Source organism: Suricata suricatta, chromosome 13, assembly GCF_006229205.1.
Source record: "Suricata suricatta isolate VVHF042 chromosome 13, meerkat_22Aug2017_6uvM2_HiC, whole genome shotgun sequence".
Classification (NCBI taxonomy): Eukaryota; Metazoa; Chordata; class Mammalia; order Carnivora; family Herpestidae; genus Suricata; species Suricata suricatta.
The window spans coordinates 21,860,389-21,881,166 of NC_043712.1; the positions used below are offsets into that span (position 1 = coordinate 21,860,389).

A 20,778-nucleotide genomic window follows, 5' to 3' on the forward strand; every position below is an offset into this window, starting at 1 on the left:
AAATGATTAAGCACAATAATCATGGTGAGCCATCTTTTTGAGCATAGTTTATGTATTATGACTGTTAAGTACCTGAATTTTGAAGAACACATGCATCCTCACAACACCATCCATACTCACATTCTCTCACTCAGACGTCTTCCCAGCATTTCATTAAAGAAGAAAAAGAAAGTCACATAGGGAGGTGGAAGCTTGGATATGGCTCTTAAAGGAGCTAAATAACATCTTCCGCTTTGCTATTTTCTCTTTACATGATTTGGGGAAAGTCATGTGATCACCCAGAGCCCCAAGGACCAAATCTGTTGACTCATTAAGCAATTATTCAGAACTCAGATTGTGTGTGAGTGGGTTAGACATGAGGACAAAGTCGAAGTTCTAAAGTGCTAGCACAAAAATAAGGTTGGAAGCTTATCTGCTGTAACAACTGAGGAGCATAATAGGCAGACTGGAAGAATACCGCTGGTACGCTCTGCACTCATCCACTGCCCCCTAGCGGAGTTCTTGGAATTGCAGTAGTAACTCCTATACTCCCCGGCCACCTATTTATTGAGCACTTACTATTTGTAGACACTGTGACGGTCTCAACATGTCCTGATGCTTTCCATTAGATCTATATTGTTAACAATGACAAAAAACTCAGTTGTATTCTCATTTATATTTGTACAACTGTTGGAATTTCACATTTCGTTATCTTTATATAAAGGATTTTAAGGTAAGAAAATTAAACAAATTGGAATTTGTGGGAAAATTTTAAATTGTGAAGAGACCCCATTTGAATTCGATCAAGTGATACTTGGATTAGAAACCATCATTGACTGGTGTTTAAAGAAAATCTATTCAATGGTATACAGCTCATTCATATAAAATAATGAACTTCCAAGAAATACTGTACATTGAAATAATGTTTTATAATATAGAATCTTCCTCTAATTCATACTAGCCTTTTACTAATTGACCAACTCGAATTTTACTGTATTATTTGTAGTTTGTAGTTCATTTTAAAAACGAAGGCCTAGGAGCTCCTGGGTGACTCAGTCGTTAGAGCATCTGGCCTCTCCAGTCATGATCTCGCCACTCCTGAGTGGAGCCCCAGTGCTCGCCTCGGCAGCACCCATACTGAGTCGGAGCCCCACATCCGGCTCTGTGCTGACAGCTCAGAGCCTGGAGCCTGCTTCCAATTCTGTGTCTCCCTCTCTCTCTCCGCACCTCCCCCACTTGCGCCCTGTTTCTCTGTCTCAAAAATAAATATCCGCATTTATTTTTAAATTTTAAATGTGCATATCCACATTTTTAAAAAAAGGAAGGTCTTGAATAAGAAAACAGAAAGCTCTCATGAAAACATGGGCCAGATAAGGTTGAGCAAACACCCAGGGAAACTTGGTCTATGATAACACTACGAAAGTTCAAGAGAAGCAAGGAAGTGGGCTCTAGGAAACTGAAGAAGAATACCTAATTCCCAGAAATACTTCAAGCTGGTGTATCACATAGTCTCATCTATTAATATAATACCTTTGTATCAAGAGGGGATAGGTAAAAGCAGGTGGGCTTCTTTTCATTTAAAACAAGAACCGTGTCATGTAAAAGTTAAATATTTCCCCTTGCGTCTCTGGGCTGAGCATTATTCACCCGGGTTCTGCCTTCACGTGTTAACCATTGAATGACTCGGTCTTTATTTTTCCTTAAGTAGTTTTTGAATTAAAAAATTCATGATTTTTCCTTTAACTATACAAGCAAAAAAAATAAATAAAACAGAAAAGGTACACAAAGGAAAAATGGATAAAAATAGCCTCCGAAATAAGAATTACTAGCAATTACCAAGCAATCTCTTTCTGTGTATTTCTGCTGCTTAGCTTAATAAAACCTGAGAAAAATCTCTAGAACAACCTCAGTTGGCCTGACAGTATTGAGTCCTCATTTATTTATTAGCTACATAATGTGAAAGAAAAAAGAAACAAAAGGAAAAAAAAGGAAAATAGGTATTGAATGGAAATGAGACCATGGCTGTCATTGTGGTTCTTTCTACCAGCCTGCAGAGAAGGAACCTGTGAAATCTGCTAGCCTGCTGGAAAAAACCATACAACACGGAGGATATGGCTCTTACTAATTATCTGTACCTCCGTGATGTTCCCAGGGGCATTAAAGACTTAGCTTCGGAAATATATCTATACTAGGATCAGCTGTGCGAGGTCAAGGATATACAGACCAGATACCTATCTGTTATGTGTACTACACATACACATACACATATACATATATCAAGACTGCCCAGAGTTCCAGAGTCTAAGCAACTTTTTCCTCCTCTCCTCTTTCGTAGACTTATAAGCCTATAATTTTTTGTAGTGATTAAATTTTAGAGGCAAAACCTGGAGGCATGTGGGTCCATTGTCCCTCATCCTCCTAACCCTGTCAGTAAACATTTTTACAGGAGCTCAGGGCGAAAACTGAGGGACAAATGAATGCTAAGACTCTGCGCTGGTGTCTTCTGCTCTCTTTTGCAAATGACGAGACCCCTCCCTGTTCAGCCGAAGCTGTGTTTCCCGGCTCCCAGCTCGTGGGACTACGGGCGAGCAGCCCCAGAAGCAGCGGGTCCTGTCGGTCCCTCGAACAGCGGAACAGCGGGGCAGAGGTCCCAGGGCCCTGTTCGCAGAACGCCGGTTATTTTGGAACCGTCTGCCGGCCAGGCTCCGGAAGTGCCGGTTCATGCTGCACGCGGAGCCAGTCCCTCTCTCGCCTCTTGACAGATGACACCTGGCTGACCTCCCTTTCTGTAAACTTTTTCTTCTTAGAGGCAGCAGTGGATATATGATCTTAGGTCCCTCCTTTAACTTAAAACACACAGCTCTGCTTGGTCAGACTGAACAGTTAAAGGCTTCTCACTAGAGCCTTTACTCTTATTTCTCTCTGCTTTAACAGATAAGGAATCACATCCAGTAGAGCACTTTTCAACGTGATCTTGCAGTTTCTATGAAGGAGACCTCCACTCCCTTCGAACGCCCGCTGCTTTGCCCAAGGGCACGTCCAGAGGACCAGCTGAGGCTGGTTTGGGTTAAGGCCATCCCACGCCTGCAGTGGAGACTCACACGTTCTTCCACCCTCCCTGGACGTGGCACACCTGAGAGCTGTCCTCTGGCCCGGGGTTTCCTCCTTACCCGCCGTTGCGCTCACCCTGGTTTCATAACTGCAATCAGGGGCCAGAGACAGACGCTGCTGCCCACGAGGCAGCGTCACAAGGTCACGCCTCACGCTACGCTTTCCACCTGCCTCACTCAATTCACTTTGACTCTAAGCATTTCCCCCTCTCGCAGCATCACAGGAAGGGTGAGTACAGTAAATAAGCTACCTCGAGAGGCCACAGTCGCAACTTTCACTACAGTATATCGTTATCACTGTTCTGTGGTATGATTACTGTTGTTAATCTCCTACTAGGCCTAATTTATAAATCAAACTTTATCATAGGTACGCATATATAGGAAAAAACCATAGTATATGTAGGGTTCAGGCTTTTCCGTGTTTCAGGCTTGGGGGCTTGGAACATACCACCTGTGAATACGGGGGACTGCCCTACAAATGTTTCCTTAGGGGGCAACTGTACTTTCCTAACACGTGTGATGACGGCGTTCAATACCACACCCACCGTCCAAAAGAAACTGGAATAATTTTTATTCTTTCATGCCTAGTGTCTTTGTGTATAATTGATTCTCTAAGGTGGGGGTCAGCAAATAGAATCCGCAGATCAAATTCCACCTACTGCCTGTTTTTATACTGCCTGGGAGCTAAGAATGGTGTTGACATTTTTAAGTGAAAAAAATCAAAATAAGTGAAAATGATATGAAATTTAAATTCCAGTGTCCATAAGTAACAGTTTACTGGAACAGAGCCATGTTCAACCATTTATGAGTCGCCCATGGCTGTTTTTGCCCTGCAACAGCGGAGCTGAGCAGTTGCAACAGAGACTGTATGGCCACAAAGCCAAATACATATTTTATATCTGGCCCTTTATGGAAGACATTTGCCAACCCCCGCTCTATGACAGAGATCAAATATCCTTTTTCTGAAAGGCCATATCCCGTGTCCTCAAGAAGGACATGGTGTCCTCTGAAAAACACCTCTTGTAGTTTTTGGACTAAAATTCATGTCGAGTTTCTGTGTAAAATAAAGATACAAGGAATGATGATGTAAAAAAGAAAAAAATTTTAATTAAAAAATGGAAAATTATATTAGCCAAATATATAAACACTTTATATATTTTACATATCTGTACCTATATCAGTTATAATCAGTCTATTCATGAGCATATATAGTTTTATATATACTCGATAGTGTATGTACATAATACGGAGTTGTATATACAGTATATTTAGAATTATCCTGTAAATATACTTTTGTCTCCTGCATTTTTAAAAACTTATTTTGAGGGAAAGAGAGCGCACACGCACGTGCACGGGGCAGGGAGAGGGGGAGAGAGAATCTCAACAGGCCCCATCTCACGAACCGTGAGATCATGACCTGAGCTGAAATCAGGAGTCAGACGCAAAATCCACTGAGGTACCAGGCACCCCTGTAGCCTGCATTTTTAGTTAGCATGATATTATACACATTTACCTGTGGATAAATTAAACCACAATTTCCATTATTGGTAGATATTGACATTGCTCATAAATTTCACAAAAAAATATACTATTGTTTTCAATTTTGTTGCTCATACACTTATTATTTTCTTTACATAAATTACTAAAAGTGGGTTTATCCAATCCATAGATACAACCATCTTAAGGTTCTTAATAAAAACTGCCATATGCTCTCAAGGGGGTTCCAGCAATTTCCTAGCAGTGGTTTGAGAGTGCTTGTGTAACCACAGTGATAAACAGTGTGGACTTTTTCTTTAATTAGCATTTATTTGACTACGAATGAGCTTAAATTTTTTCACTTGCATTTACTTGCATTCAGATGATCTGTTTCTGTCCTTGAGTCCTTGGAATTTGTTCATGTTTCCATTATTATGTTGTCTTGTAATCTTCGAGTGTACATGTGCACCCCTAGAAAAATGTAAATTCCTTGGGGGCAGTGAATACATACAAGTTGTTTTGTTTTTCTGCTTTCCAATATGTCAGAAATAGTTAATGGTTTAAATGTGCATAGGAAGGGGGCACCTGAGTGACTCAGGAGATTGAGCATCTGACCTCATCTCAAGTCATGATCTCGCCACTCCTAAGTTCGAGCCCCACATCCAGTTCTGTACTGAAGGCTCAGAGCCTAGAGTCCGCTTCAGATTCTGTGTCTCCCTCTCTCTCTGCCTCTCCCCTTCTCTCTCTCTTTCTCTCAAAAATAAATAAACATTAAAAGTAAATAAAAATGCATAGGAGGGACATGAAGGATGAATGGCATGTGAAGGAAAGATGGCATTTCTTCTCTTGGTGGCTCGTGTTTTAATTTAACCTTGACCACATTTATGTTGTATATCCGTTCAGTAGATACTCAGCTTCACTGTAGAGTCCTTGGGGACAGGACTGTCTCTTAGAACTGTGATAAGTGAATGAATGCTTCAGAGCTACATGAATTGGCACAAGTTTAAGAACTAACCAAATTTTCTAATGCAATGACTTATTTTATCCCATGGAATTAGACTCAAAGGGGAGAGTTCTAGGTCCTGCTCAGTTACTGTGCTATCTGGGTCAGTATAGTAGTTACCAATCTAAGCTCTTGAGTCTGTCTACCTGAGCTCAGATTGACAGCTTTATAGTTGGCCAGCTGTGTGGTCTGGACAGCTCCTAGTGTATCAGGTTCCTTCTATTAAAAAATAGGGATACTAATCGGTCTTGGTCTATCAGTCACCAAAATGTTAATATAAAAAATGGTGATCATAAATATACCATAAAACATCTATTATACTTATTACTGTTATTAATTGATAATTCTGAATTTCAGTTTTATTACTTGTAAAATTAGATAAAAAGTTATGACACTTCATAGGGTTTTTATGAAAGTCCACCAATTTTACTGAGAATAAAACACTGTAAGTTGCAAACTATTATATTACAAGGTGATACTTTCTTATCTACAGGATAAAACTATGAGTGGGAATTGGGGGGTTTGTTCTGGGTTCAATTTCTAAGCCTATCACATACTGTTTGTGCAAGTCACTGGAGTGCTCCAGCTCAAAGAAACTCTTAGTTTCTGTTCTGTACAGTAGGAGTAATAATAGTACCTATTTCATAGGGAAGTCCTGAGGATAAGTTTAATTTTTTTAATGTTTATTTCATTTTTTTAATGTTTTATTTATTTTTGATACAGAGAGAGACAGAGCATGAGAGGGGGAGGGTCAGAGAGAAAAGGAGACACAACTGGAAGCAGGCTCCAGGCTCTGAGCTAGCTGTCAGCACAGAGCCTGATGCGGGGCTCGAACCCACGAACCGTGAGATCTGACCTGAACCAAAGTCGGAGGCTCAACCAACTGAGCCACCCAGGCGCCCCATGTTTATTTTATTTTTGAGAGATAGAGACAGAGCATGATTGGGGTAGGATGCAGAGAGAGAGGGAAACACAGAATCTGACGCAGGCTTCGGGCTCTGAGCTGTCAGCACAGAGCTCAATTCGGGAGTTGAACCCATAAACCATGAGATCATACCCTGAGCCAAGGTCGGATGCTCAACCAACTGAGCCCCCCAGTTGCCCCAGAATAAATTTAAATAATGCATGTGAAGTTCTTAGCCCAGCGTCTGATACATAGTATGTATTCAGTAGACGTTACCTATCTTCATCTTCATTATCATCTTGCAAGAGTATTAAAAGGATTAGAAATTAGAAATTTCTGAAAGATTACAGTATTGAGTAAGTAACAGTAAATGGAAGCAAAAAAATCACAACAAAACAACCATATCTTACCTCCACTCTATTAACAGGAAAGTAAGGTTCCCCAGGAAATCACATTAAGGGAAAAAGAAACAAAAGTTAGTACATTTTAATCTTAAGATTTGCAAGAAATAGCTTTGATATCCCTAATCCCTAAGTTTCTGGAAAGTTCTCCTCAGGAGGTCAGATACTGCATCAACAGGCATATTTGGAGGAGACGAAGAGCAAACAGGGTCTCCAGGAACTGTATTCCCTCAGGCTGGGTCCACCTCAGGCATGATCAGCCCAGGCAGCTCCAGATGCCCTGTCGCCAGCCACCAAGGGACTTTGTCAGAGAAACCCAGTGAAATACCAGGAGGCCGAGGTATGCATGTGTCTGAAAGGCTCCTCAAGTTGAGATGGAAAAGGAGGATTCAATACCATGAAGATGCATCAGTCAGTGCCTAAGAGAACCCAGCCATAGTACTTGGGAGGAGGTACTCAGCTTAGATAGGCTTCTATTTCAAGGACAAGTAAGGAAAGAAAAATGAAACTGATTTAGGGTGCTTGGACGTCTTGAGAATATTAAGAGAATCGGAGGGTTTCCATGTGTTTCTAACAGCTACTCCTCCAGGCACATTTTGTTTTGCTGGGGTGCAGGGGATTGTAATTGTAAATACATGCTTTGATTTCAAAACTAGATTTTTTTAAATTCCAAAAAAATTTCCAACAGTCATCAATATGTGCAGTATCTTTACATTTATCAGGAAAAGTCTAAAATTTGGGCTGTCTTCGAAAACACAGTAAACTTTAATATGAGAAAGCTGCCCGATTGTAAAAAGGATGTTTGCCCCTTATGCCTAGCTGAGGACAGCTGGTAGCAATTTAGGATGGCTACTGGCTGTTACTCGTGTGTTCTTTTCCCTTTCATTCAAAACAAAAACAAACACCTTTAATCAATTTGAAGCCAGATGAAGCCACCGCGAAACACCAGGGCGCGGTGTCTGTTTTGTTGGTAAGAGCGCTCTACCTCTCCTGGCTCAAGCACCGAGCGTCTGTCTTGTTATTGGGAAGAACATTGCAGGGACACGGGAATGTGACTATCAGACATGAGAGAGACCACGGAACCTGCTAGTACATTCAATTAGCTATGTCGATTGTGAAAATGTAATTCAAACTTGGGTTTTTTTAATGGTAATAGTGTGAAACATCAACTCCTTAAATACAGAATGTAAACATCTGTGGCCCATTGTGGGGGTGGGGAACTCCAATACTACCACATCAGATTTTTCCCTGTGCCTATTTTTGGATAGGCTACATATATTTATTTGAGCTTTAAACTGGGTAACTGGAAGCCCCAGATCCTGAGGTTAGTCCAGAGAAGGGGCATTGCAGGTGGGGGGTGTTGGTGGACTGAGTGGCTTGTGTTAGAGGATGGATGGGAACTCACCACTGCACTCTCAGGCTGGATAAGGATAGACGAAACTCGGAACCTCAGTGTTCCAGGAGAGACCTATTAATGCCGCTGAGAATGGGAAATACAAGCTTTTCCTCTACCGAATCGGTGTCTATTTTTTTTTTTTTTGCCAGCAGAGTTATACGGAGGTATAACTGACATACAATGTTGTCTAAATTTAAGGTATATACTTACATAACACTAGCTAACAGCTCCTTCATGTCACATAATTACCATTTCTTCTTTGTGGTGAGGACATTTAAGATCTGTTCTCATAGCAACTTTCAAGTATATAGTACAGTATTATTAACCGTAATCACTGTATGTACAAAGATTCCTAGAACTTATTCATCTTATAACTGGAAGTGTGTACCCTTCGACCAACATCTCTCTTTCCCTCCAACCAGCATGGGTTGTTGACTATGACTTGTTTCTATGACTTAGACTTTTAAAGATAACATGTAGAAGGGATATCATACATATCTGTCCTTCTCTGACTTACATCACTTAGCATAACGCCCTCAAGTTTCATCCTAGTTATCTCAAATGGCCAGATTTCCTTCTTTATCATGGCTGCATAATATCTCATTGTATGTAAATATGCATATGAGATACTAGAAGGTATATGATGAGATATTATATATATACATATATATGTTCCTTATCCATTTGTTGACAGAAACTTAGGTTGCTTCCATATCTTGTAACTGGTATCTCCTGTTTAGATAAACTGGGAGTAAAGCTGCAACAAACATGGGAAGGCAGATACCTCTTCGGTGTCAGGTTGTAATTTCCTTTGGATGAATACCCAGTAGTGGACCTGCTGGGTCACATGTCACCTCTATTTTTAATTTCTTGAGGACCTTCCACGCTGTTTTGCGTAGTGTCTGACCCAATTTACATTCCCACAAACAGTGCACAAGGGTTTCCTTTTCTCCACGTCCTTGCTAATGCTTATTAACTCTCATCTTTTTCTGGATAGTCATTCTAACAGATATGAGGTAATACCGCATTGTGATTTTGATACGCATTTCCCTGATTATTAGTGATGTTGAGCACCTTTTCATGTACCTGTTAGCCATCTGTAAGTCTTCTTTAGGAAAATGTTCAGACCCATTGCTCCCCCTTTTTTTCATAATTGTCTTTTGCTATTGAGTTGTATGGGCTCTTTATATATTTTGGATATTAACCTCATCTCAGATACATGATTTGAGAATGTTTCCTCCCATTTCATAGGAATCCTTTTGATTATGTTAATGGATTTTCTGTGCAGAAGCTTTTTAGTATGATGTAATCCCACTGGTTTAGTTTTTAGCATTATCATTTTGGTGACATATATCCAAAAAATCATCACCAAGACTGTCAAAAAGCTTGCTGCTTCTGTTTTCTTCTAGAAGTTTTATGGCTTCAGGTCTTATGTTTAGGACATTAATCAATTTTGAGTTGCTTTTTGTGTATGGCATAAGGTAGGGGTCCAGTTTCATTCTTTTGCATGGTTATCCATTTTTCCCAGTACCATTTATTGAAAAGACTGTTCTTTCTCCATTGTGTATTCTTAACTTTTTAAAAAACATACATTTATTTTTGAGAGACAGAGGCAGAGCATGAGCAGAGGAGGTGGGAGAGAGAGAAGGAGACACAGAATCTGAAACATGATCTGTTAGCACAGATCATGACATGGGGCTCAAACCCATGAACTGTGAGACCATGACCTGAACTGAAGTCAGATGCTCAACTGACTGAGCCACCCGGGTGCCCCCTGCCCACTGTGTATTCTTGACTTCTTTGTAGTAATTTAATTCACATATATTTGGGAATTTATTTCTGGGCTCTTGATTCCATTGGTCTTTGTGCCTGTTTTTATGCCAACTCCATACTGTTTTGATTTCTATAGCTCTGTGATATAGTTTGAAATCAGGAAGAGTGATGCCTCCAGCTTTGTTGTTCTTTCTCACGATTGCTTTGGCTGTTCATGATCTTTTTTGGTCCCATATAAATCTTAAGATTGTTCTATTTCTGTGAAAAATGCCATGGGAATATTAATAGGTATTGCATTGAATCTGTAGCTTGCTTTGAGTAATATGGACATTTTAACAGTATTAATTCTTCTGATCTATGCAATAGGATATCTTTTTGTTTATTCATGTCTTCAGTTTCTTTCATCAACATTTTTTCTTCTAAGGAGTTTTCAGCATATAGATCTTTTACTTTCTCAATGAAACTTAATACTAGGTATTTTATTGTTTTGATGTTATTGTAAATGGGAGGGAGGATTTTCTTTATTTCTTTCTCTGATGTTTTGTTGTTAGTGTATAAAAACATAGCTGATTTCTATATGTTGATTTATATGCTGCAACTTTACTGGAATTGTTGGTTCTAATGGTTTTTTGGTGGAGTCTTTAGCATTTTCACTATATAAGATCCTGTCATCTGCAAACAGATAATTTTACTTCTTCCTTTTCTATTTTTAAAAATGTTTTATTTATTTTTGACAGAGAGACAGAGAGACAGGCAGAGTATGAGTGGGGAAGGGGTAGAGAGTGAGGGAGACAGAGAATCTGAAGCAGGCTCCAGGCTCTGAGCTGTCAGTACAGAGCCCAATGCAGGGCTTGAATTCATCAACTGTGATATCATGATCTGAGCAAAAGTCGGACCTTTAACTGACTGAGCCACCCAGGTGCCCCTCTTCTTCCTTTTCAATTTGGATGCCTTTTATTTCTTTTCATTTCCTAACTGCTCTAGCTAGGACTCCTAGTAATATGTTGAATAGAAGAGTGAGAGTGGATTCCCTTGTCTTGTTCCCGATTTTAGAAGAAAAGCTTTCAGCCTTTCAACATTGAGTACGATGTTGGGTGTGGGTTTGTCATAGATGGCCTTCATTGTGTTGAGGTATGTTCCTTCTGTACCTTGTTTGTTGAGCATTTTTATCATGAAAGGATATTGCACTTTTTCAAATGTTTTTCTGCATTTATTGAGATAATAGGGCTTTAATCTTTCTATTAATGTGACATATCACATTTATTTATTTGCATATATTGAACCATCCTTGCAACCTAGGGGTCAATCCCACTTGATCATAATGAGTGCTCTTTTTTTTTGTATTTTATTTTAGAGAGCGAGAGAGCGAGCGAGCATGCAACCAGGGGAGAGAGGCAGAAGGAAAGAGAATATTAAGCAGACTTCATGCTCAGCACCAAGACTGATGTGGGGCTCGATCCCATGAGCCTAGGATCATGACCTGAGCCGAAATCAAGAGTCAGATGCCCCACTGACAGCCACTCAGGCGCCCTGGTAAGTCCTCTTTTTAATATGCTATTAAATTTGGCTTGCTAATATTTTTCTTAGAATTTTTGCATCTGTATTCATCAGGGAAAGTAGTCTGTAGTGTTCCTCTTGTATCCTTTAATCTGGCTTTGATGTCAGGGTAATGCTGGCCTTGTGAAATGAATTTTGGAGTATTTCTCCCCATTCAACTTTTGGAAGAGTGTGAGAAGCATTGGTGATGATTCTTCTTTAAATGTTTGGTAGAATTAGTGCCTGTGCCTGTTTTGGTGGCATCTGGCTCAGAATTATGCTCATTTCAGGGATCATGGACTGTCTTGTTGGTCTCTGTCATAGAGCCGAGGGTTCTAATGACAAAGAGAAGGCACCTGGCCAAATTCCCAGCATCGTGGTGATTTTCAATTGCAACTTGAGCCTTTCAAGGTTGTGGCTGGAAGGAAATGCAACTTCCTGGTTCATAGGGAGAGGTTCCAAAAGTTCTCCTAACTCCGTTTGATGACTAACGGCAAATGTAAATGAGTCAGAAAGAAGTCTATCACATTTCTTGAACAACACATAAGGATTCGGACATACACATGGGAGAGTTTTGGGAAAATGAAGGCTAATCCTTATTTTTTGTTTTCCTTCAAACACTAGAAATATCATTAGACATAAATCCTAAATCCCAGACCAGATTTTTCCATTTCCAGTTTTCCTGCTGGGATGAGTAAATAAACAGATGGAGTAAAAGCTTCAAAGTGAAACACAGAGAATGTGACAAAGGAGGCCGTTGACTACAGAATGCTGGTGGGGGTGGGCATTGGGATGGCTGAAATGAGAACAAGGGGAGTTTGGGGTAAGGAAGCATTGCCAGCGAGTCAAGAGGAGTCATGATGTCTGACTCAAAGCTCTGCACCTCTGAGGCCATCCGAGGCCAAATGAGGTGCGGGGGGGGGGGGGCTGAAAGCAGAAATGCAAAAAGCAGATGTCACATCCATGCTCTGGGAAAACTGGGGAGCCTAAGAGCAAGCTTTTTAAAAATGATTCTGAATTAAGTGGCTCTGTGGATCTGGTTTTCACTGATGTGGCCTCACTCTTCTAGAATATTGCCTCTGGGAGAACCCCAGGATTAGGAGGTAGTTTCCTCAGTGATGGACTGGAATCCTCATGAGGCATCTAGCAGGCTTAATGGAACAGAAGGGACCACGGAGAGGAAGAGAAAATGGCAGACGTCTCATGGGGTTCGGAGGTCTTATTCCTTTGCACTCATGAGACACCCTCATTAGATCTGCCTGTGGAAATTTTAGGAAAAGTAGGGGAGCTTCCAGCCTCATAGTGAGACCCAACAGGAAAAATAGATCAAGGGATAAACAGAAAGATCTTATAGCTTTTTGTGAATTAGCTCCTGAAGGGAGTCCCTTTTCACTCATTTTAGTAACATTTTTTGTTCCATGTACGGAAGGGTTCACCTTGGTTACAGCACCTAACACTACTAAGTATGCATTGCCCATTGGCTAGGGTCAAGTCCTGGTTGCTTCCAGTCTACATGACCTTTACCCTACTTAGGTTACTGCTTCTCATCTGCTTTCAACTCCGCTGCCACAGAGATCTCTAATCTTCTCTGCTGCTACATGCTAATCCATGCATTAGTTCCACCATCTTTTTCCTCATGCAAATACTACTGCTATTTCTTCCCAGGCTACCTTTGCTGAGTGCCTCCCTCCTCACTCAGTGTTGACGCCCAAGACCACTTTCCCTCCATCCTGAGACCCTGCTTTTCTATGCTGCTTGCCATAACTTAAGGCTCTTTTTACCACCAGAAGAGATCATTAATCTCTTAGTATTACAGTCTCCTCTGTTGGTATCTCCCATTAATTAGTGGAGTTGGATCAGGCTCTCCTTAGAGCTAGGTCAGGGATGCAGGGGTGGTGCTGCTGTGTACAATATGGTGGCAGTCATGCTCTATAGTCCTTTCAGCATCTTGAAGATCATGTCCATGCAATGAATCTGCCTTGGTGTGATGTAGATATACCTATTATATTAGGTGCTCCTCCTTTATCGCCGTATCACTGCCTTCACACTCACCCTTGTATTTATAATGATAGGCTCTGAAGGTTGCCACACTAAAGCGGAGTCCCTCCAACTTGGTATGTTGTGGAAAGGAGGAAGGTAGAGGAGTTAAGAATTCAGGTATACATTTTATAGATTCCTTTCTCTGGCCAGAATCCTAGAAGGGAGATATAAATTAAGGAAAAATCCAAAGCAGAGGGTCTGGACTTCTTATTTGGAACTCTGGAAGCAGGGGACCTTATAGGGATCCCTTATCCTGACGTAGGATGGCCACATTTGTGTAAAAACGGTAGCTCTGTCTAGCAGAGCTGGGTCAATCAGTCTGACCCTCTTGGATTTTGTGTAACATGAAAGTGATGCAGAAAGTGAGGCAGAAGTTGCTTCAGGCCCCAGATAAGGAAGGAGCTGAATTGGAATTCAGCAGGCCTGCCTTCATAGGGAGACGCAGGGTGACCTAGTTGCAGAGGTTGCAAAGTAGACTCAAGAGGGGTTGGATGAAAGATGTGACGGAGATGTAGAGGACGTTACTGTTACAGGAGGAGCCTCAACGCCTCGAAGGTGCTGAGCCGGCCGGGGGATCCCCTGGGGCCTAACAAAGCCAAGAGATGAGATCACAGATTCTCCAGCTGTGGATTTCACCGGAGAATGGGGCAGGGGTTTGTTCCAGAGAACGTCACCGCTGCATGGCTCCAGGTCCCTTTTCCCTGCCGTCTCGGGAGAGGCAGGCAGAAGGGAAGGAAGAGCCCTGGCAGGGAATTAATATGTGAATGACTGAATCATTACCTAAGATAAAATGCTCTTAAGATTAGCAACATTACTTTTTCTCTTCCACCCTGTGGAGGTATAGGTTAAACTAGATTAAATTCATTTATTTTCTTGGATTTGAGTATTCATATATAAATCTGTCTCTCTCTTTCTCTGTCTGCCTCCCTCCCTCTCCCTCCCTCCCACTCTCTCTCCACACACACATTATATAAATGGATGGATGGATAGATACTGTAAATAGGTATTTACTTAACATTGGTTCTTGAATATCAAATAAAACATTATATAGTGAGACTAGAATAATTCCACGTTATTCAAATGCATCAAAACCTTTAATTCTTTTATTATATCCTGGACCTCCTCATAGTCTTGTTTAAAAATTTTTTTTATCCATTATTATTTGTCCTGGACATCCTCACTCTCACATCTTAACGTATTCTACTACACTGCTACACCCTAGCATTCAACTCCTAGGTTTCTATCCTGGTAGGCCTCCTGTATCTCTCTTCTCTGCACCAAGTGCTGCAGGCGTTGCTCAGACCGTCATTAGTCTTCTAGACTCCTGGAGAAGCCTCCTAACGGCGTGCATGCCCCCCACTCTTTTACACCCAGCATCTGTTAACTTGATGGGTATATCTGACCATATCGCTGGTCTCCTTCCTCTAAAATGATTAGAGGATTTCTCACTGATTGGAGAAGACATCCAGCCGACTCAGGCTGTTCATAACGTGGCCAGAGCCCACCGTTCTTCCCATTCTCCACCTCACTCCCAGTGCCATCGTGCTCTAAACTTGCTAACCTGCTTGCTGTTTTCTGAACACACTTTAACCTTTCTGTCTCATGTTCCTGTCTCCTACTTAGGTGGCGGTTCTTTCCCAAGCTTAATCTCTCTCTCACTCTCTCTTGTTCTGCTGTTATATTTTGTCTCTGCTTCTGCGATAGAACCGTCTGTGCCATAATGTATATGGGTAACTGACTTCCTTTCTAGACTGAAAGTCCCTGGAACGCAGGCACTGCATCGTTAATAATCCATTTGTTACTTAAGTGTGCATCCTTTATTCTACCTAATGATGGCCTGAATCTAGTATTTAATAAATGTATGCAAGAGTATTTTATAAACAAGGTGCTATATAAACAATCATTGTTTTCTTATTGTTTGTTCAGTTGAGTTGAATTTACTTTTAGAACTCTCACCATTCTCTGCAAGAAATAATTTCCCATCAGTGAAAATTCTAGAATAACTGATATATCAAGATACTACAAGCAGATATATCCCTGAAGAAGAAGGCAGAAGGAATCCTAGAATCTACTCCTTACTTCACAGGCATGCTTTAAGATAACTAATCTTGTCCAGTTCTCCCTATATAGTTCTCTGTGGTCTCTCTTCCCCTCATATTAAAATCACAGACATAACTAGCAATCTCCCCTTCATGGAAGATCAAAGAAGTGGCACAGCAATGAGAAACAGCAGGATCCGGGGAGCTAGCCCTGGGCACGGGTTCCACCAGTGCCTGCCTTACATGTGAGGCCAAGTGTCTCTGCTGACCCTTGGGCAGTAGACGCATTCTGAGTGTAACATGCCTGGCATTTCCTGATACAGGGATTATTTCCATCTCTAGGAATCCTACAGATGTTCTCAGAAGCCTTTGGGGCATTTATATTTTTAAAAATAAACCTTTATAACTCAACACAAATATCCTAGAAATCCATATGTCAGCTCTTTTCCTTGAAAACACCTGTAAATCCTGCTATCCCTTTCATGAAACAGGAAAGGGAAAGGCCACAAAGTGGATCAAATACTCCTAAGTAAAAATGCCCTCAAGAAATAACCATGCAGAGATTGGCACAACCGTGTTAAATATCTGCCAAGATCATCTTTGAGAGCCATGGGAAGTGTGATTGGCTCCATGAAAGAAATAAAATGAGAGGGGGCTGGGAAGAGAGAGAGAGGAGAGAGAGGAAGGAAAGGAAAGAAAAGGTAAGACAGGAAAAGAAGGAGGGAGGGAGGAAAGAAAGGGCAGACTAGCCGTGAACTCTTGGGAGCTGTTACCTATCACTAGGACAGGTATTTGAGGATCTCATTTTCAAGGCGATACATCTCCCGATGTCAATGATCTAGATCAACCTCTGGAATGTCCCCAAGGAGGAGAAATAGCCCAAAGGGGACTGGAGTAAGAAATAAAAGAAAACAGATTTCTTCCAGAATGCTTATGTGGAATAGTGCCAACTCTCCCTTCTCCCAGAGCAATGCAATTAGGAAAACCCACCCTACCTGCTATGCTGATGGTGGCCGCAGCCTTTGCGGTGCTGAACTTCTCTCCGTGCTTGTTAGTAGCTATGCACGTGAAGAGTCCCGGCTTAGTGATGAGCAGCTGCAGCCTCGAGTCAATCACTCGGTCTTTCACACTTTCCTGAATGGACCCAGAGGAAACCTGGTGGAGTAGAGGGGAAAAAAGCAGATAGAATTAGGTCAGGATATCCTAATGTGATGCACCAGGTTGACTTGCAAGAGAAAGTATTAAAATGATGATCAAAAGGCACGGGGTAGATTGCAAAAATAGCCAAAACCTTTGGAGCTCTTCCCTCATGAAGTAGCATCTCTCTCTCCGTGCACTGAATCTAAATTGGCGTTGTACCTGTTTTAGAAAATCAAAAACAGACTTGTAAAATTCTTGCACCCTGTGGCTTACTTTCTTGTTGCTCTTGGAGCCCGTGACCTCCTATGACCAACCCAGAGCTAGCCTACTTGAGGAAGAAGCACACACGGTCCAGTTACCCACTGCCCCAGCTGGGAGCCAAGAACAATCACCAGATATACAAGTGAGGCCATTCTAGATCATGGACTCATAACTAGCCCCCAGTTAACGTGCCAGTCAAAGGAACTAGATCAGCCAAGATCACGAAATCCTGGCCCAAACTGGCAAAACCACCCAGTCAACTCACATGCTTATGAGCATGATTAAAAAGTTAACTCCTGTTCTGTCCTCCAAGATGCACAGCAGATAGATGGGTGGTTACGAAGAAAAATGTTTGTAAAGCAACTTCTGTTTCTGAGGCATGACATACATCCTGTCATACTATTTAAATCAGAAAATCAAATGTCCTTGAAGAGCCAGGATATCAGTGCAATATTAGCACTTCATTGGCAGGTTTACTTATGTACGTGCTTATTTATTATCATCATTTCAGCTCTGTGGGAAAGACAGCTGACTGGCACTTTCTGTTAGGTTGCAGAGTTAGAATTTGTGCCCCAGTTTGATCCCAAAGCCCGTGCTTTTAACTATTATGTTAGAGTGTCTTCCTTAGCACTAGAAGAGAATGGAGAGTTATTAGAAAACAAGAATACTAACTGCAACAAGTCACCCATGAGCAAAACAAATATATGACTTAAATGTCATTGTTGAGGTGGTGACACTTTTTAAAATGGTGATTGTTCACTTTTTTTTTGAGCATTATACCATATTTACAATAATTATTCTTTAAATGTCATTGTATGTGGGGGAACATGCCAGTTTGAGGGAAATCTGAAGGGAATGACAACCAAAGAATTAGTCAATGAGTCACCTTGACCTTCTCTCAGAGGAGTGGCCTTGAAAGATCTCTCTCTGTCCCTTAGCGGGAAATGAGGCTGGGACTAAGAAATTTGGAGCCAGTTGTTTTGCTATTTTGCCCGTTTTCACAGTTAGACGAGCAAGGGGAAGGCAGGCCCTGGGCTGAAACCAGCTTCCTTCTCCCTGCGGCCAGGTGTCTGGCTGGCCTTGGAGCCAGTGCTCTCTGTAGCAATTAAGCCAGGAAGTCTGTTCAATTAGCTTCTTTATCTTTTTATTCCTTCCCTGCACTACTATTTCCAACCTTTGTGATAAAAACATCATGTGAGCATCAGCTTAAGGAAGATTTCCCCAGAGAAGCGTCCTGGACTCTGAGAAATTGACGAGGCAGAGAGAAAAATATCTTCAAGAGACACACACTCAGTTGGAAATTCAGATAGAATTCATCATTATCATATTTATCGGCAGTGCAACCTCTTAACGGATTTGAGTTTCCAAGTTAAATAGAAAAGACTGAATAATTTGAAATGCAATGTTGGATTCTCCCTGAATTTTAAGAGCAAAGCAATAATGAGAAAAAAGCTAAAAACCTCAGACCTCTAGGCTCAATCAATATGCTTTACGCTATTGGGATGTTTCTTTTATAAATACAGTCCCTTTCCAGTTGATAGTGAAATCTATAGAACAGTTACCTTCCCCCTTTGCAAGATTAATCCCTCCTTCAGGAAGGAGGTGTGCACAGGGCCTGGGAGACGACTTGGGAAGGAGTCTTTCTCCTGAGGTTGACGAAACTAGCGTCATTTTCGTGTTCACACCTAAGAAAATCATCCCTAAATTACTCCTCAAGGTTACTGAAAACATTCTTGGGAGGAAAGAGGATGAGTTTTAAACTGGCTGACCTCTCTTCTCCTGGACTTCATGCAGGTGTTGAAATAATTCAGTGAGGGGACCAGCAAGTTACGAGGCCCATGGCTCCATGATGGTGTGGCTCCTAAAGGCTTTTTTCTCCTGTTTCCAGAGGCCTTGCTTGATTCGGTTTGTGACTCATGCACAGCAGGCCTTGTTAGTCAGTGTGAATTTGTTTTTCTTTCTTCATGGAAAGAAAATACATGGAAAAATACAGTTTTGTATTTTTTTGATGACCTAAAAATAAAAACCACCTCTTGCCCTCCATTTTGATCGTTTTGCGCCTCGAGTTCAGATTATTATGAGTTTTGACCAACGTATGCCTAGGCAAAACTGAATACTTCACTGAGGTGACTATATCTGGGATTTACAGTATATATGTTATTTTCTGCAAGTCAGTCAGACATACTGCCCTGAACCTGCTGGACAAACAGCTCTCTGCTCCGAATGTGCAGTTCTCTTTCTGAGAAAGTGACCTCCAAAAGAGGCAGACAGGGAACTGTGTCACACGTAGGCATCTTGGTTCACACCTGAGGCAATGTATAGAAAAGCTTTTTGAAAGTAGCAAAGTAGTATTGACCTGTGGGATATTTTTATGTATCATTAGTACATTAATCATGCTGTTTTGAGAGGATCTATTCGCAGGTTTATGAATAATCTCCTCACTTCATCAGGACTTGGTCGTAGCGTAGGGAGGCCTCTGGCTTCGATGGTTCTGTCTTACAGTTAGTTCCAGCTTGTTGAGAAAACTGACAGAGCCCGAGGGTGGGGCCCAGTAGGGTCCTGTGTAGGGGGTTGGAACAATGTCTGTATGTGCATCATAGAAAAAGGGCTCGGGGCACCTGGGTGGCTCAGTTGGTTAAGTGTCCGACTCTTGGTTTCAGCTCAGGTCATGATCTCATGGTTTCATGAGGTCGAGCCCCGCATCAGGCTCCGTGCTGACAGTGCAGAGCCTGCTTGGGATTCTCTCTCTCCCTGTCTTTCTACCCCTCCCCTGCTCACTCCTTCTCTCTCTCTCTCCTCTCTCAAAATAGATGGACATTGTTTTTAAAAAAAGAAAAAATGGGCAACAACCTCAGAAAACCTTCCACATTGTTTGTGATCAACATCACCATCGTTACCTCTTTCAGTCTGGCTACTGCAATATTCCATGCAATATGTTCCAGCTGATGCAGGTAATTATTTTAACTTACGCAGCCAGTAAGATGAGAGGACTCCAAAGCTCAGGTGCTTCAAACCAAAAATACTACCTCTTAAAAATACACGTAAAGAAAAGGTGAGCCTCCCTTTAAGAAAATTCAAAAGCACAATCTTCGACATAGACAGTTTGGTTATTTTTTATAAAACTCTTCTAACAAATTGAAAGGATTCAGCTTTTAAAATCCTTTAGGAACTGTATTTATTGGAGAAACAAGAAAGACATGTAATTTTTCTATATTCTTTTACTTGAATGCCAAAATAATAGAGATATTATCAGTCTAACTTGCAATAAATCTCATGGTTATCAGCATAGAAGTTTATTTTCTTTAAGAAAAGTGAGCTCTGCTCTATCCACGTGAAACTCCTACAGTGTTGTAAAATGAAAGGAATATTACTATTTACTTTGAAGTTCATCTAAGACCACAAATTTCCATGGAAAATGAATGCCATTTGCATAGGAAGAAAGCAAAAATAATTCTTGATTACTTCAGAGCCTACCGCATGCCTGAGATTGCCTCCATTTCCTGTGATTTGTGTCAGCACGAGCAAGGTCCTCTCAGTTTCTATTTGGATGTGGGTCCTATCGCCACGAATGAAACTTGGCTGTGGGAGCAGCCCTCTCTCTGACCATGAGAACCACAGCTGTACTTTTGCTTTCTTCCTGGAACAAAGTCACTATTAGTTGGTTTTATTCGTGTTTTAGAATCAGAGGCAATGAATCTATTTTGCTTCCTGCTTTTTGTG

At 41.3% G+C, this 20,778-nt stretch overlaps 1 protein-coding gene across 5 annotated transcripts in view; it reads right to left on the reverse strand.

Moving 5' to 3' along the window:
- MUSK (muscle associated receptor tyrosine kinase) overlaps positions 1-20,778 on the reverse strand; it is a 90,960-nt gene that overhangs the window by 16,110 nt on the left and 54,072 nt on the right. For all 5 annotated transcript variants that reach the window (XM_029920359.1, XM_029920355.1, XM_029920357.1 and 2 more), the window contains 2 exons: positions 16,653-16,812; positions 6,883-6,889 (listed from right to left, as the gene is read on the reverse strand). In XM_029920359.1, the coding sequence (XP_029776219.1) occupies positions 6,883-6,889; positions 16,653-16,812 (167 nt within the window). The remainder of the gene's footprint in view (positions 1-6,882; positions 6,890-16,652; positions 16,813-20,778) is intronic.